This window comes from Branchiostoma lanceolatum, chromosome 2 (assembly GCF_035083965.1).
Source record: "Branchiostoma lanceolatum isolate klBraLanc5 chromosome 2, klBraLanc5.hap2, whole genome shotgun sequence".
In the NCBI taxonomy this organism is placed as follows: domain Eukaryota; kingdom Metazoa; phylum Chordata; class Leptocardii; order Amphioxiformes; family Branchiostomatidae; genus Branchiostoma; species Branchiostoma lanceolatum.
The window spans coordinates 29,276,390-29,300,794 of NC_089723.1; the positions used below are offsets into that span (position 1 = coordinate 29,276,390).

Here is a 24,405-nt window from a genome sequence, read left to right on the forward strand (position 1 = left end):
TATATCTTTTACAGAGAGAGGTTGCTAGCCCTGGTTATGATGTGTAGCCAAGATTTATGTTGTTACTTTTACCTAATACACCATCAGTATGTCTACAGTTTGTATTTAGTCAGTGTTTTGTGCAATGTTGTGACAAATACCAGACTACCGGTAGTATCCTCTCAGGACCTGATACAATGTTGGGGCCAACTTTCAGGAAATGTTTTTGTCCAATATTCGCCCATTTCTGTATCTTATTCAGACCCATTAGGAGTCAGCTGGATATTCTCCAAGCAGATGCAGAAAAGTAACAATTCTCAAGCTCCCGGTTCCATGGAGCAGCAAACCTTTCCATATCTGCTGAACTGGAAGCTTGGCTACGACTTTTAATTTCTACATCTGCCTGGAGACTATCAGTTGGAGACAACAAAAGTGTTCAAACTTGAACTTTCCCATCCCATCCTGACTGGATTTAGCCAAGTCAGCACATTTACAACTTTGGCTTATCGTCTATGGATTATTTCCTAATTAAGCCCAAAGGCAAAGAAGATTCCATATATCCCACAAGGAATATGTCAGGGTTTGAAAGGGTTTATCAAAAATCGTTACTGTTCTCAAGTGTTGACCTAAAAAATACAGTTCAGGCCATTGGATAGACTGTACATTAGGAACTGTACATTGTCTCTCTGCATGTATAAGACAACATTTAACACTATGCTTTTGTTTGGGCACTAAAAGCTGAATCAAGTCCGTCTTCCTAGCTTTTCTTGTTTCATTAAAATTATATCTTAAGCGGCAAGCTGTTTTGTCAAAATCTCAATCTATGGATTTATTCATGCATTATGAGTTTGTTCGTTTTCTAGATAATTCTTGAAAACTACTTAGGTAGCGTGTCTGCATTACAGAAAGAAGAACACAGACAAAGTTTCGTTTTTAGTCTAGCAGAAAATCAACTTTAATGAATGCAGTAGAAATCATACATAACGTCCTGCATATCAAGAAATCTCCATAAAAATATCAACATTAAGAGGATGAGGAAAAGACCCAAGTACTCTGAGGGCAAAAAAGTCACACGTTCAACAAGATATCAGTTTATCATGTCTCAACATGGCAAAGACCAGCTTTGTCCTTGTAAACACCACGTTACTTGCACCAACAGGCAGGATGGGGTTTAAGGGTTAGGAGGATTTTATATTGTCAGTGGTAAACAGCTACACACACACCACCAGGTCCTCTCTTCCCAGCCTCTCCAGACATTGTGTAAGTATGCTGCACTTTGTGTTAGCCACTAACTCCCCACTGTATCTGACACACAAGTCCAACCCACTGCTTTTAAGTCTTACAGTCCATCCAAATCTGTAGAGAAGTATACACAGTCCTGTGCACAACATAACAGACCGAAAACACTCGACCAGCCATGGAAGGTAGCCCAAACTAGCCAAATTTCATTCAGCTAAGTTGCTGTTCTTTACTTGCTAGTTTGAGGAACTTACATAAGGTGCTGGTACATGTAAGCTAAGAGATATCTCCACTCAAGAAGTAAGTTTAAGTAGGTAGTGTCTTGTCAATTTTTACTGAAGCAAGAGCCGAATGCAGTTTTTTGGTACCCCAAGCTTGTTTTTTTTCCTCCATCTCTTGGTCAATCTTACCTTTTCTTTAGGCTGTGCAATTCTACAACTTGGCCTATTCCTCCTTTCTTAACCTTTCTTCTTTTATGGCCAGAGAGAATGTATTACAGTACCCATTGAAGTCCTTTCTTTCTTTCTTCTCAAGAAGCAACCACAACTTAGGGCACCAGTCAAGCAGTAGCAAGTAACACATAAGAAGTCCAAGATCACCATATGCATTTTTATGTGCTTTTTTGAGTGGATAATTTCTCTTAGCTTTCGCATATCTTTTTAAATGTTTCTCAATGATCAACCGGTAGCAAAATCTGAAGATTTACCATATTCTTCAAATGGTCATTTGACTTGTAATATAAACAAGTGATTACATGCTAATTCACAACAATCAATTCTGTTCATACATTGTTCTACCTTTAGTCCCTCCATGAACACATGGAAACAATCAACCTATTAAAGTGAGATGTTCATCACTGCTTTTAACATCTTTACATGTTCACACCTGTCTAATATCACTTATAACAGTCTTCAATACTGGCCTTCAAAATTGTAAACACTTTACATAAGCTAGCGGCCACTTCCCTCGACTTGTCTTTCACAATGTCAAAGTACCCTTACCGTATGCCCCAAGAATTGAATGAGAATTGAATACGACAGATCGCATGTGTGTGCAGTAACGTCGTTAATTTTGATGGGAACTGTAAAGCGATCCCAGCCTATGCGACAGCTGTGCCCAGGTGTCAGATACCCCTTCCTCACACATGTATAGTTCTATGTGACTGAACTCCCTCGTGGCACATACAGAATACACAATCACCAACAGATCAGATTCACACTTTCTACAAGAACAGTTCATTCCAGGATCCCTGAGCCTTTCTCCCAAAAATTCATTTTTCCCCCAGTAGCTGTCTTACCATCTGAGCTATATTTTTACCTATTTACAAATACATGTACACCACAGGGGGTAAGACTATTCTACCAGCGGACACGTACAAATGAAATATACACATAATTATAGTTCTGTGTTTTTTCTGGAGGTCAGCTGGCTATATGGATTAAAAACCTGTCATTTATGACCTGCTACACTAAAATAACAAATACACAAACTTCAGCAGCACTTCGGTTTGTCAGCGATATGGCTACAGGCACGTAAAGCGAAGCCAAACAACTTTCCAAAAATCGTGCAGTGAGCGACTTAAAAACTGTGTAGTTCTCTTGATATTAGTAGGACAACATTTTTCTGGATATACGTACACAAAAGGTATTTCATAAAAAGCACAGCAATCATACACAAAGACATCAGCTGTTGTCGTTTTCAATAAAACAGAAGAACATTCTGGATAACAATTGATATTTGAAATACAGGGGTGAAAACACCCACAATGTGATGCTCCAGCAAGTGGAGATTGCTTATTCTACATCACTGTATAACTCCCCAGCCCTCCACATGGCACCAGCCAGGGAAGGGGATTGATGAAACGATGAACAACGGTCCATGCCCATCGCGCAAACCCAGAGAGGGAGTGCTGACTAGGAAGGACAGCGTACATCGTCTATTTCTGTTACTAGTATTTCATAGAGTCAAGTATAGGTGTGAGTAACATACAATTTACTGGCCCACTATGGGCAGAATCGGCGTCATGGTTGCCAAAACCCCTCGTCTTTCCCACTCCTGGGTGTATATAATAAGGCTATCGCTCTGTGATTCCTACCCATAAATGTTCTAGGAGAATTACATAAAGTATGACTCTGATACTATTGATATGAAAATAGGTACTTTCATATATATGAAGACTGATTTCTTTTTTTTTTTTAGTTTTTCATGGATTACAAACAATATATAACTTACACAAGCCTGAAACCCTTAGTTAATATATTAATGATAGCTAATTCTCTTTAATAACTAGGCAATACTTTTACACATCTCACAAAATCGAGGGTGCTTCTTCCATGCAGAGGTCTCTAGCCACAATATTTCACATGCAAATAGTACACGTTACTTCTTGTTTCAAGAAATATCTAAACTCGTGAACAGCGACACACTTGTACAAAGCCTGTTCGTTGTACTTTTTTTTTAAGTCTGACTTTTTTTATGACAATGTCTCATTGTGTGCCAAATTGTAGATTAAAGGGCATACAGAGGACCATGTGCTAACACTTCGCAGATTTAGGGTCACTTTTCCTTCAGTTGTGAAATGCCATTGCACTGTAGGACACTGCAGTGACGTGCAGAGATCACAAGGGCAGGGAGAACTGTTGCTGCAGCTGCTATGAGTCTGTTTTATTGCAGAAGAGAGCAGCCGAATGAGCATACTCAGAGTAAACCACCCCTGTTCAACTCATCATATTTTCACTTGACAGTTAATCAATCGCAGCTGAATGATTTTTTTTTTATATTCCGCAAGAGGAAGGAAAACAATCCAGATGGCAACAGAAAGAAAGGGCTGATTTCTGCGGGTAGCACAGTGTCCAAATCAAATCTAGAGGTAGAGTCATATCAAGAAGAGAACGCGAAGGCACAGGAACATAAATGGCACACAGTTACAAAGCACCTCCACCTCCCCTCTCTGGTTACTTTTCCTTTCTTTTTTTTGGTTGAAGGAATTTTTCCCTTTCTGAGAGCGTGTCCTAGGTCCCCCAGTTGTCGTTGAGTCGGGGTCTCTTCGCGGCGGGATTGTCGCCGTCCTCCATTGCTTTTCTCATTCTGCTCCCCCCCGGGGAGTGGAAGCTCCCGTCCCCTCTGTCCTCCCCATCCGCGGGAAACGGCGACGAGGAACTACTGCTGCACAGGCTGTTGACAGGTGAGGTGTTGTTTGCGTGGAGACCGCCTTGGTTGTTGATTGCTGGAGTGTGGCGGTCTTGCGGCGGGGAAACAGGTTCACTCTTGATCTGCATGGGACCCTGGTTGGTCTGTACAGTCAGCGACTGGCCTTGGGACAAGGTGGCAGGCGTAGTACTCGGGCCACTACAGGAGAAATGAACAAGACACTTCATCAAAAACGCAGCTACAATACCAATCAAGGAGGCTCAGTCTGAGGAAACGTTGTCCAGGGTATAGTGAGATCTCCAAGCACTTGTACATTACCTACACCTCTCTATTGTACAAATGTGAAGCACTTATATGTACATGCTTGCTATGACATTCTATTACTGTACAGATTGCTACATGGAAAAATTTGCACACTTTCACAAAACGATTTTCTCTTAAGAAATGGTTGATGTAACCATACGGAAACCTGAGTTAACTGCATACATAGATCTGAGATGCTGGAAGGTTCAAAACTCGCAAGCTATAGCTGATGGATATACAAGGACTCCTCTTGCTTTGCTACAGTTACTTATTTCAGGGGAAAGGACAACACTTGACTTAACAATAATAAGTAAAGAAAACTGAAGACTACAGGAGAGGTAAACGTACCCCGACGGTATGCCTGCAGCTTGCACCGCCGCTGACAGGGGGTGTTGCTGCTGCCACGAGCTGATGGGAGAACTGAAATTCCCAAGCCCCACAAGGTCCGCACTGTTCAGAGCAAAGTCATCTGTACAACACAAAGGGGTATCATTAGCAGTTTCTCTTTTCCCTTTATCATTTTCCACTAGACAAGTACATGTACATGTACAACAGAAGTTAAGATGGGATACAACTTTATTCTAAGAGATTCAGAAGCTAGCATATGTTATAAGGAACACAATACTCCTGATTTATAGATAGACATCTTTACTGAATAAAAAAACAAAATAAGATTATCAATATATCATTCTGTAAACCAAGTAAAATGTTCTAAAGCTGTCTTTGAACAGCATTTTTAGTAGTTAAGTGTTTCAACACAGCACACAACATTCTTGTTAACTGTCAATTATATTTCCATCCAAGACGATGTATAAACTGAAGTCTGACAACCTAGTTTTTCATGCTAAGTACTTTATGATTCTAAAAAATCCAGACACGGACTATAGGAGATTCTGATCCTTCCTCAAGCAACGGTGTATGAAGCACATAACCTCAGCCACTGCTTTGAAGTCAGAAAACAAATTCCTAGTCCTCAATGAGACAATAAGCAAGGTTACAGGTTAGTCGTTTGTGCTAAGATCTGTTTTATCCTCTTTTTTTAGGTCACCACCGTACAGGCTTTTCACACTCCAAGCAAAGACAATTCCCATGCAGTAGGGAAAGAAAGGTTCCTTACAACACGTCAATGTCATCAACGTATTTTCTCCCTGTTTTTCAACCAGTTCTGAAAGAAGCCACAAAGAAGGAAGAGGGAGCCTATTACATGTGCGCATCAACTCGCTATGAATAACGAACACAGTCAACTAACAGTACATCCTTTCATTATAATTGTCAAGTACTGCTGTTGTACCTGAATGTTTGACATGACACCTTTGCATAGTTTCCAATGGAAGAAGAACCCTGATAAGGCCAGACAGGATTAATTAAATTAACCTCATAACCAATCACGTACAGTACAGCATATCTTACTGCAAATAGAAGATGGCACCAATCCAAGATGACTATGTTTGCTTGGATAGTCTTACGAATAATGCAGAAAGCATCGGACATGACCAGACAAGCAGGAACATCAAAGTTATGGCATTGCTGAATCTCATGATCCGGGTGGATGATTGCTTTCACAGGCCATGGCGGCATTTCTGACATAATGCAAATATGTATACATAAGAAATGAAGCCGTGTGTGCAGTGAGGCACAACGATAAGGGCTAGTTACCCAGTACCCTTGCACCAAAGATCTTTTGCATATAGAAGTTCAAGGATATGCCAATTTTTTTATGCTTCGATTTGTCTGGTTTCTCTAACTATAAAGGGTTTAACTTATCATTTGGGGTGTTTTTATAAAGTTTGGACATGATATGAAGTAAATGCTAACTGCATCCTAAATTGAGGACTTTACAATACTGGCACAACAGAAGCTGAGCACAAAATGTCCTGATGAATACTACACCGTGTGTTCAGATACAGGCGGAAACCCTCAATGTTTGATAGGGTGATGATGATGGCGTGATCTCTTTTTCAGTCAGGAAATACATCTAACAAATACGTAGACCTCATTGATCTCATGCAATTCTTTTACATACTTGGGCTACAAGATTCCATCTAAAAGTTGGGTAGAGATGAGAATACAGGACTCACTATTGTAGGCCGTGGGCATCGCTGACGGATAGTTGGGTAAGCCTGGGTTCATGCTGGGCGTGGCCACTGACACCACGGGCGTGGACAACGACTGGTTATTGGTGCTGATTGGCCCGTTTCTCATGTTCTGTTGAGGCTGGAAGTTGGAAGGCAATCTTGTCAAACTTAGTTAAAAACAAGCTTTTTCACTACCATTTTATACTATGAATACACTTGTTTATAATATGGTAGATGTTGGCAATATACAAACCATTGAAATGTTTAAGCATACAAATTTGCAAAGAAAAATTCATAAGCAATACAGAAAGTTGTGCTTTTTTTACCTCTGTTTACTACATGTACATGATCATGAACAGTACAATAGATGAATACAACACACTAAATGCCACGGTAATAGCGAACAGCTGTCGAGGACGTGGGACTTACCATAGAAGGCAGTACCCCTCGGGATGATGGTATAGCGACTCGCAAGGTGGGATGGCCTCCGCTGCGAGGTAAGGAAGGCGAGGGCTGTTTAGACTGTGCTGCAGAGCTCACCATCACGCCTGGCGAGGCCCTGTTCTGGTTCACATAACCATTCCCTGCAAAATAGAATGGAACAACATGGGAAACTAAGGGGGTGCTCACGATAAACGTAAGGGAGACCTAGAGTGGTTAGAACCAAGCATCTGTTTTCTTTTGCTTAGCTTGATATTCTAAAGGGGAAAACTTCTTGTCTCTACTTGCAACATCAAGAGCATAGCACAAGCAACTGTTCACACAGACCTGCTAGCTTTGTATCTGCCTCAGGGGAGTCTGACAGAATACTCTTACAGCATTCTATACCCTCAATCCTCATCCACACACAAAAACATTTTTTGAGTGCAGGCGGCCTTTTAGACTGCTCCCTGTCACTAAAGCTCTGCTAGAAACCCACCAATTACAACAGGTGAGGAGGTTAAGTACAGGGAGAATGTCGGGAAAGTGTCGGTAGGAACGAGGGACTACGTGGATCTTGGCCAAGCACACATTTTTGCACTCTTAGCAGTCTGAGAGCTGACGCATGGAGAGCCTGGCACTTATTGTGGGTGTCCACTGGTAGATGGGCATGAAGAGGCAAGACTAAAGCAGAAGCCATCATAGCTATAAAAAGTGCATTATGTTACTTCTGGCATTATCAGCTCAAGGGTACCACTCTTCAGTTTCCTCAGAAGCTTGGATTTTATCAAACATGTCAAAGTACATGAAGTGCCACACTATAGGAGGTACACCACTTTTTGATACTGCATGCTATCTCTATGGCAAAGAACTTTTAAATTAACATCTCCTGTATTGGACTCATATAGACATTACATGTTGCTGTATGTTGCATCTCAAATTTAATACTTCCTGCTTGGTGAAATCACCTTTTTTCCAATTTGCTTTTTAGACATAACAGTCTACAATTTTCAAAGCTGCCACCTACTTAAATGGTGATAAATGCAAAAAATACTACAAACAGACTAAAGCCAGTACTCTGTACCAATGTTTACCTAATACGAAACCGTTTTTATCATCATAAAATAAAAATCTAACAAAATGGAATATTTTCTTGACATCTTTCTGTTAAAAAAAAAGTCTTACAGAATGGGACGGTTGATTTCAGTGATCTGCGACATCTTTTTTTACTGTCTAACTGTTAAGATAACTGTGGAAGAGAAAATGGGAACAGCCAGTGCAGGACTTTTTCGTGGAAACCTGCATCCCTCAAGGCCACAATGGGACTAGTGATAATCACATTATACTCGCACTGACTCTAGGGATCCTGAAGGGAACCTTTCTAGGATTCACGGGACGTTATGTGGAAATTGTCCCAGGGTGGGTACAGACAAAGCATAACCCGCACGTCACAACAGACTATCATCACGGGGAAAACTAGATCTAAATTGTAACCTGAAAGCAAACGTATACCTGGAAATGCCGGCTTTGTTTTGGGCTGGGACATAACAAAATAAGACAACACAAGGTATATGTTCTAATCATATCGGGTTACAGCCAAAATGTATTTGGTTGTTTTCCTACACAAGACACTGATGATGTAAAAAGGCATTAGATGCTGACAATGTGTGGAGTACATACGTGCATGGTGCTGCGAGTTAGGATGTGCCCACATTCTGTGCGCAGAACTACGCGAGTTGGGCGTTCCGATTATCTCGCAGTCTCCTGTGAGTGGTGACATTGGGGGGGCAAGGATTACTCTCTGGATTTCGACCAACAGTTAATCTCAGCCACTCATTTTACGAAAATATAACGTATCTAATTTCAGAGTCTCTTTGCACTGGAGAAAAGCATACAAAAACCATCCACTATCACAAGGAACCTTGTTAGTACATGTCAATGAGTTTACTTTCCAGCAACACATAGCCTATTGCCTTTGTGTATGCGTGCTGCATACGAGTGTGGGCGATTGCGGCGGACTGTATTCACATGGTGCACTCTTAGCCTACCAAGGGAGCCCAGCGTATTCCGCCCGGAAGAACCTGGGAGTCCATTCTATCACCTGTCTAAGTACCCGTGAATGATAGAGGCACTGAGAGCGCGGGGTGTATTAGCACACTATGCCCTTTCCCCCAGGTTTGCCCCGCTACTCTTGCCTTTACTGTGGAAAGTCTCTCGCCGTGCTATGAGTGATTTCCCGCCCAACCGTCAAGCCCCCGCCTGACCTTCAGGGAGGAACAGGGAACAGGAAACTAGGAGGACCCGACTGACAGCACCATTCGTTTGGTTCACTGACTGGTCATCTAGGTTGGTACTGAATTTTCCACCTGGCCTCTTCCTACCTGACTGACATCCTTGAAAGATCCATTAAAAAGATTTACAGTCTTCATCTATGTCTATTAGACACTGGTATTCATCACTGTCTATGTACGTTCAACCTTTTATGAAGAAAAGGTTACTTTTTGGAACTTAAAGGGCTAGCACAACTAAGGGCTGTCAACATCTCAATTTATGTTTAGGTAGTAACCAAAACTACAAGTTGAGTTTTCGGATCTTGCTTGTATCTGATGGATTCTTTACCATGATGGAGTGTTTTGCAATGTTTCTCAGTCTGGTAGAACCTTACATGAATGCAGGGCATGACTAAGTCTTTAAAAAAATTTCCAGGACGAAAGAAATTATCAACCTTATACAAAAACAACACCTGGACCCAGTGGGGTCATTCCGTGCCATCCTTTTTAGGTAATTACGGATTAAAGATACTTCGGTTTCAATCTGAGATTGTTATTGTAATCTTACACTGGCTATGATACCTTAATTTCCTGGAATACCAATTACAGTGGTACTGTTGACACCTACTTGTATTGTTTGTAATGTTTTCTTGGGTGCCATTTTTGATTTGTACAAACGCGATTAGGTCCAAACAAGAACCCCTTGGGAAGGTAGTAAAAGGAAATGTTGGTATTGGTTGTGGGCTGTCTCCAGGACCCGTCCCTCCGCCCTGGGACGGAAATGTTCTTATAGGGACAGAAAAAAAAAATTAATCCTGTCCGTCCAAAATATCTGAACTTCATGACATAAAATTCATGAAAATGTATTTTCATAAGCTCAAAATTAACAACACCGGCGTCCAAACAATGAGTAGGTCAAAACAAATTAAACCTGGAGACAGCCCTGATTATACCCTAGAAAACATGGACTTCAAGATTATTTGTATGGAATGTAGTTAGTTCACTGTTAGGTATCTGTATGGTCAGTATGACTGACCTTCAGCGTAACACACCAGCTTCACAGGCACGCGGCGCGGCAGCAACTGGTTATGTTACACTGAAAGACCTGTCACACCTAACTTTTTCAACTGATCTATGTACGAGGCTATTAAAGGGTTTCAACTTACCTGCAGTACCCGCGCCAGCACTGGTACCCGAAAGGTCTGCCCCCAGCATAGCACCTGGAGGAGGGGAAAGAAATCGTCCATCTTGAACTGAAAGAGGGAAACGGGGTAATTGTTTATTACTAAGTTAAATATGCGTGTCATCTCATTATCAACTGTTAGTTCGTCTTATACATCGTTAGAATGCAAAACAATGTTAAGGTTCAACTGGATTAAAAACATGACTTGTCTATCAACCTAACAGCCAAGCATATATTGCGTAGACACAAGTTTTGTGTCCCAAGGTACCCATAAGGTATCAAGGGACCAGTGATACAATGTATAATTTTGCCTCCAATGTCAAGAGCAGTAAAAATGGGTTTGACATTGACTGTCAATTTGTCATAGATATATTACAGAAATAAAGTTATGATGATAGTCATTTGCAAATACTGTTTTGCTTGTTGTTTACTGTTATTCACTGTGTGCCGAAGGTAACATAAGACGCAGGATTCTACATTGTATCACTCTTTCTACGTGTCAACCATTATGAATTGTCCTCAACTGTCTGCAATTTAATTCTTTAATCTGATTAACATAAGCCAAGACGTGTGTGACAAAGTGTTGTGACTCCATACATAGCAACTGGACAATGTCAAACAAACAAAACTATACAGTCTGATGTCTAAATCTTATCAACTAAATCTAGTTCAGTGACGGATAATTAAACAACATACACGAATGTCTACATGTACCTACAACCTCACATAAGTGGGTGTTAGGAGGAAAATAAAAAAAAAAACGACAAACACACAGAAGAAAGCAGAGGTCATGTACAAAGCAAGTAATACTGCAAGAGCATGAAAGAAACACACAGAGAGCAAGCAAATGTATGGTCGCAGTGTTGTAAAGCAACTTATATATGAAAGACAGCAGCACTGGAAAGGAACATGGACACATTTTGTTCTATGGCGCAACATAAACAGGGTTTGTATATAGCTCCTTATTAGGACAAATCCATGTTGTTCCAATAGCTCCTGAGGCATTGCCAAAAATGGACTTTAAGGTGCTTATTTTGGACACTTTGAAACCATCACAAACCCTGCTTACTGAAAGATAGTCCCCAGAAGAAATGAGAAGGGTGAGGTGCTGAGAAAAGAACCAAAAAGTGTGACAGTCCTAGGAGGAAAGAGACAGCGGCAGTGAGATGGTGGTACACAAGGTGGGGTCAGGCGACGGACTGACTCACCCCCCGGGGACCGGCGGTGCTGCTGCTGCTGCTGGGGGTTGGGGCTCACGCTGTTCATGTGGGGCTGGGGCGACCTCTGCCGAGCTACTGGTGCACAAGGGGGGGAAACAAGTTATGGTCTGTCTGTTCAACAACATCCTGCCTCTGGAATCATTTTGTAGCTATGTCAGTTGTCATTATTTTCCACATTGTCGGGTAGGACACATTTCACAGTGAACATATGGAAGAGACTTGAAGTCTTGACACAAATGAAAGACTGACAAGTGACGCACAATGATTCCACAGGCACATGACAAGTATTATACATACGTAGACCATGCCCAAACCCCTAAGGTTAAGGACGCTGTGGTCGGTGTTAACACTCATACCAATAACATAACTCCACAGTGTACACAACAACACACATGGGATTGCTTGTACACACAGGACTTTGTCACCAACAATCAACATGGATTATAGTCAAGGGCCAGCGTTCCTATATCCGAGGGCAGCATGGGCAGAAGCTCTGTCTTCTGGCAGACTTGCTACTTGGCTGTTAAGCAAAGTAGCGAGAACAAGTCCATTGTGAGGAGCTATGCTTTAAAAAAATCAACTTGCGTTATTTTGAATGGTTGGTGACAAGTATCTACTTTTCGTAGTGACTGATTATAAATGATTCTGATTATCATCCCATTTGGACGTGACTGACTACAGATGGTGAGAATTAGGAGTCGAAATTGTACTCGTGTACCCCAGAAGAAGTCGTGTCAGAAGATGGCCTGGCCTTGCCCAGACGGCCCCCCGACCAGGGACGGCGGCTCGGCTATGCTACACCTCATATTTACCTTCACACCACATTGGATTCAACGTACCGTCCCACTCACCAGGCACTCCATTGCTGGGTGGGCGCTGGGGCTGCACCCCGGGGCTCACATTGCGAGCGGGAATTTGTTGGGGCGGTTGCAGGAGGCCAGCTCCTGTTACCATGTTATTGATGGGCACGGAGACGGGCACGTTGGACGCGCCGCCGTACCCCAGGATGTTGTTTTGCTGCTGTTGTGTGACCGGTACTGCTACAGGCATCTGTGGGGGCATATTTGTCACCTGGCCCGGAAGAACAACTCCTTGCTGCAGAACAAAAATACAAAAAAATACAGTTTAGAAACTACATTACCGTTTAACACACTACAAATTCGCTATCATAATACTGGAGAGCTAAGACGCCTAAGGCTTGCACTGTCCTTTTATTTTATCACATGTCCTCCTTCTTCTGAGTCTATTGTTCCTCTGTTCTCGTGTTATTTCTGACCTTAAAGAATAAACAAACACTTTGAATTTTGAATTTCTAGGTGTCTGGTTTAGCCAATGGCTTTTCATCACCAAACATCTACAATTTTGGAATATTTTTGAAAAAAACATTAGAATTGGGTTGATGTCTTCACCATGTCTGAATGAAATCACTTACTCAAGACAGAATCAATAAAGCAGGAGCAAAAGACAAATTTGTTCTCGCTCTTAAGGCAGCCATAAGAAGTTAAATCATCTTAACCTTTTCCCTGCTGCCTAACTCTGTAACCAAGAGAATGGGGTGCTAAACGGCTACTTCAGTGTGCTAAAGGTTAAATGTTAGACAAAACTAAAACAGTGCTTACCCTCATATTCATCTGCATCATGCGATCAAATTCCTCGTTGATTTTCTGGTACTTGGCTTCCGTGCGGGGAGTCAGCAGGTTGTACCCCGGCTCCACATCCTGGTCATCTGGGCTCTCACCCCCCTTGTGTTCCTTCTTATTCAAGGCCTGTAGACACACAACACCTGTCAATCAAACCCAGCCACCAAAAGGGAGGGAGAGCAGGTATGGAAATCAAGGGAAGCGCATAAGGTGGAAGCCTCTACCTGATCCACGAACAAATAAAAATTTCTTTCATGCAAAGTTTGCAGAACCGAACCAATCGTAGTGCAGAGAAGAACAGACACTGTGTGGAATCACATGCATAGCAACAGCCCAGTGCATTATGGGAATTATATGACACCTTCTTCCAAAGAATGGGATGACTTGGGAGGTTATAACAAATTTGGGTTGGGAAATGAAGGATGTAGTGGGGGACATAAGGCTTCTTCCCTTATGTGCTCCAGGGGTGAAATGTTCTATGTTTTTTTCTGAACCTAGACAGGGTCCCATGCACGTCGTTCCACACCTACAGAAAATAAACACCAGTTGAGTGAATGTGGCCGTTTCAGATATCGGTCTTTTTTCTTTTCTTTTCCGGCTGAAATTTACCTGGTCATAAGGATCACATAGGTCATCACCCTTGTTCTCCTTCTTTCTCAACATCTGAAAAATATCAATATGGACATACAGGGATCAGTCGCATGCTCGGTAAACGTCTTAGCCCTGGGAAGGAAGATTAGAGGGGGATTCTTGGAAGAAACAGCATGTCAACAATACCCAATTGGCTATGCTACTGGGCCTGCTGCCAACTGATCAGGTTTTGAATGGTCAGCAGTCTGGATTCTCAGTGTACCTTGTACAAATTTGGTGCTAGCAACCACACATTGGGGGTGGGGTTGGGTCAATGTGACAAGTTCATTTTATCACTCAAAGAGAAACACATACTCTTGACACTAGATGTCAAATTTGAACTGGCCATTTCTGACTTTCTGATATGATAATACTTACCGCATAGCAGTCCTTAAAAACATACACAATATTTGCATTGACCTACTACCATGTGTATTGACATACTACCATATGGTATCATCGTAATTAATTTGCAGCACAAATTTGTTAGCTTCAATGATGCTGATATGTTCTTCAAAAATATTCATAATCACTGCAAGCTTCAAGTTAAGTATAAATATGCCTCCAGTTTGTGTTGAATATATTTAGCATGTGGGTGCAACAGTTTTAAACTTTTTTTGCTTTCTCATGATATAGCATTATCTGCTTTGAGGCTCCTTCCTTTAGCTGATACTGTTATCTACAAAACTACAGTTTGGCTTGTGACACTTCTACCCTTCCATCACGTGCAAAGGTCAATCTACACGTGCTGCTGCCCACGTGGCATTTCTAACGGACACTGCTAGCATCTACCTACTCATAGATCGATGGGTATTAATGGCCACCTGCCAAATAGGACCTTATCCCTTTCTGACATTAACACATAGGCAGCTTGGCAAAAGATGCTCATCCCATTCAGAAAATTTCTAAAATTACACAGTCTAGACCAACACAAAATACCCATGTAGCTAATTATATCGTGTACTAAAAAGAGGGTAGCCTGTCGTCCAAAAGTGAGTATCGTCTAAAAGTGAGTATCGCACATGTTGGGAGAGATTGACGAGGCTACAAAACACAGCATCTTTAACTTAAACCCCATATTATTGGCAGGCTACCAGGCAAATCACCAAGGATAACCTGTTCCACACGGCTAGTGCTAAAAATAAACGCTGCCTCCTAAAAATAGCAACAGTCGGTCAAGGAGGGTCAGTCTCTTGGAGTACATGGAACATTCTTCTGACACGCCACTTCCTTGATGAAAATGCCATGGGAGTGGAGCAGCCCACAGGTTAAGTGGAAAGAACTAAGGTACAAATGATAATTTTTTTCGGTGTCAATGACTGCACCATAGTCAAGACAAGGTATGTTCAAAGTACTTTTTTTTCTATTTTTTGCTCCACATATTTCTATAGGCAAGTCAGTGTACTGCGTTGCTCTCACATCCTTCAACAAACATTAGCATAAAGAAAAAACAAACATCAAAACAGTGTGCTCAAACTTTGTTATCAATACCAGATGAAGGGGAGGTCGGTCTCTATCTTTGTTTTAGCAACAACCCCCCTTACAATCGAATCTGGGTTTAATATGGGAACATAAGGTGAAGGTTCTTTTGTATTGCCAAGAAAGTGCTAACAACAATAGATTTGGGCCTTGCTATGTAAAGGCAACAGGTGGTCTGTATTATCCCAACTCAGGACAAACAGAAGGCTTGGATTAGGCTCTCTTTACATTATACTTTTGCCGTCAGCGCCACTGGCGACAGCGGGAACCCCGTGTAATGACAATTCCCGTCGACGTAGTCCCGCTGTCAACAAATTTTCTCCCGTCAGCTTCGAAGCCGTCGCCCGTCAGCACAGCGGGAGTCCCCGTCAACTTCAAACTCTGTCTAAAGAGAATACGTCGGGCTCGCGTCAGCGGGAGTCAGGGTTTCGGCGATTAGCATAAAGCACGCGTTGATTAGCATACTGTAAGTCTACTTAGATCCCCGGTATATATATATAGAGAGAGAGATTAGCGGGATCCGCGGCGACTTTTGTGCCGTGCATTCATTTCCCCGCGGATATATTTATCGTACTTGTGCCCCCCTCCCCACATTTACGAGTGATGAGCATGGAATATCTACACATAAACAAGGCTTTGCATTGTAGTTTAATACGGGCGGGGAGACGCCGTCTACCGTTGTACAATCATACAATTTTGTTTCTTGCTTTTGTTATGCTTACGCACGATACTTTCTACAAGATGGCGAAATGCAAGCACCGCAGGTGTCTGTCAGATTTCCGGGCGGTGTGTCTAGAGACGTCGCGACAGCGGCCTCCCGACAGCGGGAAATTTCGCCGCTGACGCGAAAAACGTAATGTAAACTGCGCCTTAGCCATCTATTTTCTAATCAAGAACTCCTGGTAAGGAAACTGAATATCTTCTTTGTCAAAAACATCAGGCTGAGAATTTCTCTAACTCCATCCATACTTTAAAAAAGCTTTACCACATAAAACAGAAAATTTAGATACAAAATTTGTGTCACACACTAGATGCCTCAACAGCACACATTTACATTTTCAGGTCAGGGCCTTTGACCAGCTATGACCTGCACATCACAATCCTATAGTTGTTTCACAGTAGGAAATACTTCTTTGCTGCTTGCCCTTCCAGTTCAATAATGTACTAGGTAAGGCTGAGGCAATGGGGAAAATGCTACGGCCAGAGGAGAGCTACTGGTAAATGTGAGCAAGAGATTTTCCATCACTGTGGTACAAACTCCCCGTCATGATTTTATACTGAATGAAAAATCAAAACCAGACGTTCTGCTGCTGTACCATAGAAAGCTGCTAGGAGGTCCATTGTCGACCTACGTTTAGCCAACACCTACCACCTACCAAATATCATAAAGATCCATCCACAGCTTCTAGAGTTGTGCTATCCATAAGCGAACACACAAACCCAGTCACACACAAATGGGACCAAAATAAAACTGTCCATGACATCCATGGGGTCCACAACCTAATGTTAGCAAAATACTATACAGCAGAGTACACAAAAATACTGTAGAAAGGTGTACGAATGAATAACACTGCCGGACTCTTAACTGTTTCCTCATGCATGCCTGGTTTCTGTTATCTGACCCGCCAAGGGCACCTGCCCCTTGGTCTTTCCCAACTTATTAGCCGTGCTCACGTATCGATCAGCCATACAGACAGGTACACCCTCACAAAGCTGGGCTTGGGAAATCAAATTACAGCAAATCAGCCTTGACATGAGGAAAGGCTCCACGGGGGACTCTGCACTAATTTGCCCTGAAGTCGGCAGTGCTAATGATTACAATCAATACTAATTTGACTCCAAAACTTTCTGTATTCAAGTCAGCATCCCCCAAGTTCAGCTGGGGAACCCTTGAACTTAAAGCAGTGCAGTGTGAAAATTTCTTATTCAAAAACCTCAGTAAAATCTTCTTACTACAAGGTAAACAATTACTTCCTATTGTGTTTTTGACCTTATTCAGCAATACTTAAAATGGTCCAGGACCTACTTTTTAAACATTGCAACAATCAAAACTTTACTGCTGTAAATAGAGTGTTCCTTGCTTTTAAAACTGAACATTTATAACAACAATGTATTATGCTTGTTTGATTCAGGACTTGTTCACATAAGGGACTAGGCTTTAGTGAACAAGTTTTCCCCACAGGATCAATTACCAGTGCAAGCTTGAGAATATTTTTGAAGTTCCTATGTGGAAAGAACAACAATGTACGATAAATACAACATACTGTACACAGAGAGAAAGCTTGGGAGTAGCTTGTTATATTTTTGATCCAGATTCTCTAAAAGATATGGTCTGACTTGATTTATTGAAAAGACTAAGAATGTTTTTCCACCAATCATTCTGTTGGAAAATAGTTAACCTTTTCCATTGGGTCATTGCCTTGTATAGACAATAGCTTTCTCACATTGTGCTGCAAACAAAACTTTTGTCCCATCTTATGACAAACAGGTTTTTTTCTCTCGCCATTTATGCCCTAGACGCAACAGTTTTTATTTCATTCATTCTGCAACATAGAAATCAGTGAAAAGGCTGATTTTCGCATAATGCCAAAGGGCCCGTGCCTGCTGGAAAATTTCTGGTCATGTAGAGAATGTAGTTTTTGCCTCAGGGAAAAGTTTTTCTATCAAGCTGGCACAACGATTTAGAATTCACAGCGAGAATCCCACTACCTTACAGAAGCATGCGATTCATAGCATTAACATGGCAAACATGACATTATATCTAAGTCCCCAGGAAGAAAACCAGATGGAACAAAGCTTAGAATGGATTGTTCGGCCTTCCCGTCGAACTTCTTTTACATAATATCATAATAACAGTCCTTGCATCAAAATGCCAGACATAAAAGAATCTCTTACAATACATGGAAGCAAAGTCTGATGCTAAAAATAGCCATAGTGAGGGTCAAAATTATACACTGGTTGAGTAAGGTTACTAAAAATAGCACCCTGCATATCTTTTAGATGCCAATGAATGCATGAAAGCAGTTTCACTCTCCCTGCAGAAATCAACAGGATATATTGAAGGTGGCCATACATCCCCTATAGGAACAAGATCGTGGCTGATCAAACGGTTGTTGTTATTACTGCGGGTATAAAATTACGTTTAACAAGAAGTTGCATGATTCCAATGGGCCTACTGATGAGCTACATTATCGTAGCTGAATGCCTGCTTAATTCAACCATTCATATGCCCAATAGCTACCTCACAACCTCATTCAAACTGATAATATAACAACTGCTGGACACTTTAGCCAGGGGCAAATGTAGAACACTCTATATGTTGTCATGGATTTAAATGGCCACCCATGGCCAGTCTTGATTTCCTTAGACAGGAAAAGCCTTTGAAGGTTCCAAGTTACAATTTTTCCCAGTTGATTTAATTGTAGCATGCCCTCGAGTGAGAAAATGGCCTACATGTAGATACTTTTATATACAACAAATGCATGCCGACGATTTGCATTGACTTAGAGGAGCAACACTGCAGTGGGAGATTATTGGACACTTCTACTTGGGACCCAGCTTGTCAATTCGTTTTCCCTCCTCCATAAATCAGGAGTTCTTATCTATACCAACAGTGCCCGTGAACATGGAACAATCGGGTACAGTTTGCACTTGAGAATCACCGCTGTGCTGACTTCAGGATACTTTTCTGATGTTGGCCAGTGGAGCAATACCACACTTACTGTTATCAATGAAAATGGTACACTTAGATATAACTTTTCACAACTTGGCATTCTGACTGTCGCAATGTGTGACTGATCCATGTCTTGATCTACATAAGAATTTATATTAATCACAAATATAATACAAACAAGGCATAGTCTTCCCTTACACGATCAGTATTTCATGAAATGGCTTTGCTGTGTAGAGGTACCTAGGTGTGATCCCAGGTAGTCTATAACAAGGAAACCTGACCACATAGTATAGTCACATGAAGAGCAGGTGATTGTGAATGTCAGAGACTAAATCCATTACTCTTGGCTTCAGCTGTCTGTCTATGGACAGAAGGGCTCGTGTTACCTGTCTTTTGTATCTAATAATAGTCGTATGTGGTTACAGTCTCTCCTGTGACTCCTGTCTATACACGAATTCAATGATCTGTGATTTTGGGACAGAATCGTGTAGGTCAACCTATTTTAGATTCTGTGAATGTTGACAGTTTTGAGTTTGGAACTGCCAGTAGAGGGCTTGAAATACTACCTGAACATGCAGGTGAAATTGGAGTGGTGCAGGTATTTCTGTTGTCTTCCTTCACCTGCTTTATATAAGTGTGAGGATTTTCGGTAACTGTAACCTGTGAAATAAAGCATTAATATTTTACAATGGTTTCTAAATGGTTAAGTCTAAAGAAATTAACATTGTGTTTTCGATTGTGGTCCTGAAAAATTAGTAAGTAGGGACTCTCTTTTATCATTTTTTGTATAGATTTCGGTTGTCATCATAAAGGGGACCTAGCTTTAGTGGGTCTGATTCTATTGTAACAGAAATGAGAACATGTTAGAAATCGATTTTACAGCGTTTTCACCGCTCAGATGTCAGATTAAAAATCTTATGAACCTTACAGCAGAGTGGTACGGGTAATCTAACATGTTACCTTAACTGGTACATGTATTTAGCAAAAACTCTTTCAAGTCCTGGGGTAGCATTCTAGACATCAACCACTGTCTCTAACTCATCCCCGGGGTGATCTCGTTGTATTCTTTTGAACTGAGTTTTGCACTGAAACCCCTGGTTACAATCCAGTTCTTCTAACATTGCTTTGACAAGTCCCATTTGAAGCATCTCACAAATTGCTGCCATCTGCTGAAGAGATGCTGCAGGCAAATTTCCAACATGCCCCGAAATGACACTGTCCTGGCCAATTCAAGATCCAACTGCAGCTGTCTCATTGATGAAGACTAGGCAGACTCTTTGCTCAAAAACTGTCTCCGTCTCCACTGTTGTTTAAATGTTCGCGGGCCATACTACTGTAAACATTGACATTTTTGCAGTGGGTTCATGTTCAAGATTTTCGTGGTGATCTCTTCACCGCAAACATAAAAACCCCTTGTTTCAACCTCGAACTTAAAACCATCCAAATTCAAATTTTTACCTACCACCAAATGAAATCGGTGCAAACCTAAAGAATCTAGTATCTACAGTAAACTATCTTCTTGTATACAGGATGCTCTTCACCTCCCTCCTTTTTGGTGACTTTCACACCCACTACACTAATCTCCCACCGCAGTTTTGTGAGAACTGCTTTGATAAGGATCTATAGAGTAAAAATCCCAACAGCCACCTTTAAAAAATCGCACAGAAAAGACAGAGCCTATGGGGGCCAGTTTTATCATCCTTCTACGAATCTGAGTCGGCATTTCTTGGAATTTTTCACTCTTAGTGTGCTCAAGACAGCGGGAGATGTAAGGATAATATATAACGACATATAAGGAGAAACCTGTATGTGCAATTTTCCCCCTAGTGTGCATTTATGCACCAACTTTGTCTTGGTTAAAACAAAAGATTGGCAGGAACTTAGAGAGCTCTGTAGGGGGTGTTATGTAATGTCCTTATTACCAATTCTTACTGCCAGAAATACATGTGTATATGCACGTTTAAAACAATGAATATTAGGTTAAATTCAACCACCCGCCAATTATGAATTATACAAAATCAAAATGGTTGCTTACGCCTTATGGAAACAGGCATGCGGGCCTTTCCTTTACAACAGCATTTGGATGCACCCTCACCATATGTGTCCCCAGCCTATACTCTGGGACACCAACCCATTTGGAAAGGTCTGCTTCCCATTCCAAAGCCTGTCCTAATCCCCCCTGAGCAGGTGCACATGCTACAGACAGCATTACCTTAGAGCCAAGATCACAGAGGGAGCAGATGCCTTACCATACTGTATCAGGGTTACCCAGGCATATGCTTTGTACACCTCAATACCTACAGCTTAACCTGCAACTCCATACGGTCCAGTACTGTAAGTCTACTTAGATCCGCGGGGCCTAAAATCCGCGGTTTCGGGCAAATGGAAAATCCGCGGTGGTTCTAAATTCGCGCTGGGCGATGAGTAGAAAAAACAGCAACTGAATACTGCCATCAGAAAATGCTTGTTCAATTTTTAGAAATAAAAAATGTTACGAAGGTCGCTACAAAACTGCTTCGAAATCGTCACAAAATGCGGTCTACGCCAAAACTGTGACGGGGAATTCCCGCCTTGTGATCACGTGAAATCTTGCAGTCAACCAATCAGAGCACAGTTTTTCTGACGCGAACCAATCAGCGCTTAGAAAAGCGGTAAACATGAGTAAACAAAGATGGCGGCCCAGCCCGGCCCTGCCGCTAGCGCGCCGTATTTTGAAGTAACATCACGGAGTAAAATACGAGTCATCTACGCTACGTAAGCAGAATTTTCACGGGAAAAAAATTAAAGGAATAGATTCTCCACCGAATACGACCACAAATGGCGGCAAATGGCGGCAAATAACAGCGTAGGGACTCAAATGCTCGGGTGAAAATTTTGTTTTTCTTTACGTATTTTTGCTCGCTTTCTTGAAAAACAGGTTTTTAATGAGATCTACGTATGTCAAAGGCACCGATATCGATTGTTTGCAAGCATAACAATAGCATGAAACAAAAGAGTGTGATTTTACAACGGTAGACGGCGTCCCCAAGCCCGTAACAACAATGCAAAGCTCAAATTGTGGCGTGTATGTCGATAATTATTTTCTGATTTCTCGGTAAATTACTACTGTATGTGTGTAGCGGTCGGGAGTAGCGACGCCGCTCGGCCAAACTTCTGCGAATCATATGTAATATCACTTGTTTACACGTATGTACTGTGTAAAAGTTTGTCATGTTTTACACAATCGCGTGCATTGTTTATGTGTCGCTTTTCCCTGAAGTCGAGCTCACTCGTAAATGTGGGGAGGGGGGCAAAAGTACGATAAACATATCCGCGGGGAAATTGATTCGCGGCGCAGAGGTCGCCGCGGATCCCGCGGATCTAATTATACCGCGGATCTAAGTAGACTTACAGTAATACATCGCTTGCTCAGTAATGGTATATCTGCTTGTAGTGCACCTAATTTATTCACATGCGAGAAGAAAAAGGGATGTTTTTTTCTGCTTCAGAAACTAGATCCTAAAATGGGAGGCTGTACAATGATACTTTAACAAATCATTAAGTGTCAGCTATGTACCTCAAATAAGTCAAGGGCAACTGAGGTTCGAGAAGTGTATTATTCATGACCTGAAATAATCTCTAAGTTAGTTTCTCTAGAAGCATCCAGACGTTTTTAAGACAGACAAGGCATTTGTATAGCCTCGGAGGGGATAGAACGTCATTCTATTCGTGCTACATCTAAGGATGAAGCTGACAAGAACATGTGCACGCGGGTTCGCACGGATGGTAGGAACGGAGGGAGACTGTCAATCATATCAATGCCATTGACACCATCTGTTGTTATTCGAAGTTTGATTGCACTTGTAGACACGTACACCATCTGCAGATACCAACATCACAGTGGAAGTGTCTGTCAAGTGCCAAATGCCTCTGTTCCATTGAGGATTCCATCATTGAGATTTTATCAAAACCTGGGGCTCCTTCTAACAGTGATGTATTCGGCAAAGCTGTTTTCTTTCATTCAATTTGCTACCTATCATCATCATTTGAAGCTAGCGAAAGTTCCAACTATCAATAACTGCAGTTAGGCACTCGGGCCAAATTCTATTTTCCCTTTTTTGCTTAAGTTCCTTTTCAGTACAACTTGTATGGAGTTGTGTTATAAAGTAAGACAACAGGAACGGCCACCTACCTCCACGATATCACTGTTGGTCCTGCTCTCGTGCGGCTCGTTGTACTCGGTGTACTTGAGCAGGACCTTGTCCATGTCCGTGCTGGCGTACTGGAACAGCTTGTTGGCGCTGTTGAAGATTATCAAGGCGATCTCGCAGTCGCACAGCACGCTCAACTCATAAGCCTTCTTCATCAGACCAAATTTCCTCTTGGTGAATGTCACCTGGAAAACACAAGGACACAACACAAAGTCAGCTTACTCAGAGCAATACAAGAGTAGCTTTCCCTAGTGCATTGAAAGACTGATAAACAAACAAGTGGCGTCGTGGCAACGTAATGGCAAGGTGTTTGGCCCAGTACCCAGAGGTCCTGGGTTGGAATCCCGTCATGTCCCATTGACATTGTGCCCTCAGGAAAGGCACTTTTCACAAATATCATCACTTCACTCAAGTGAAAATGAGTATCTGGCTTTGAGAAGTCCCTTGGATAGGAGGTAAAATGGAGATCCTGTGTTTGTAGAGAGCCACACCTCGAACACGAAAAAAACATGCTGTTCAGTACAAACCTGGTGCCTATATGCCATAAGACAGTTTACTGGGTATGCAATACAAACAAACAACCAATCTTAGTGACTTTTATTAAATCAATCAGTTATCATTTCAATATTTACTGTTAGTGGTAACTCCTATCTTCAAACTACATGGATGGAAATCTTGGTGTATAGTAACATTCCAATGAGCAGTGATGAAACGTTAGCGCCATATAGTTTTGTTAAGACATATTATGTATTCTAGAAGACTCTACAAGCCAATGAATAACCTTGTTCCCGCTGTTTTACAGCATTAATATTCCTTCTCTTTTTTCGTTTCTTTACCAAGAGGGAGTAACAGTCTAAACCGCGAGCCTAACGGTGATGCATACTTTTGCAAAGACTCGACAATGCTGAACCATTGACGCAGGAACAGTCAATAGCTATCCACAGTAATGAATAC

At 41.7% G+C, this 24,405-nt stretch overlaps 1 protein-coding gene across 29 annotated transcripts in view; it reads right to left on the bottom strand.

Annotated features, from left to right (window-relative positions):
* Positions 1-904: 904 nt before the first annotated feature.
* LOC136428453 (myocyte-specific enhancer factor 2A-like) overlaps positions 905-24,405 on the bottom strand; it is a 61,075-nt gene continuing 37,574 nt past the window's right edge. For 7 of the 29 annotated variants that reach the window (XM_066417954.1, XM_066417952.1, XM_066417951.1 and 4 more), the window contains 12 exons: positions 23,433-23,636; positions 14,089-14,142; positions 13,459-13,605; positions 12,652-12,934; positions 11,828-11,914; positions 10,603-10,689; positions 8,847-8,930; positions 7,176-7,330; positions 6,750-6,885; positions 5,789-5,836; positions 5,020-5,140; positions 905-4,566 (listed from right to left, as the gene is read on the bottom strand). In XM_066417954.1, coding sequence (XP_066274051.1) covers positions 4,230-4,566; positions 5,020-5,140; positions 5,789-5,836; positions 6,750-6,885; positions 7,176-7,330; positions 8,847-8,930; positions 10,603-10,689; positions 11,828-11,914; positions 12,652-12,934; positions 13,459-13,605; positions 14,089-14,142; positions 23,433-23,636 — 1,743 coding nt within the window. In that variant the 3' untranslated portion in view covers positions 905-4,229. The remainder of the gene's footprint in view (positions 4,567-5,019; positions 5,141-5,788; positions 5,837-6,749; positions 6,886-7,175; positions 7,331-8,846; positions 8,931-10,602; positions 10,690-11,827; positions 11,915-12,651; positions 12,935-13,458; positions 13,606-14,088; positions 14,143-23,432; positions 23,637-24,405) is intronic. The other 22 variants (XM_066417974.1, XM_066417965.1, XM_066417964.1 and 19 more) reach the window with 22 other exon arrangements.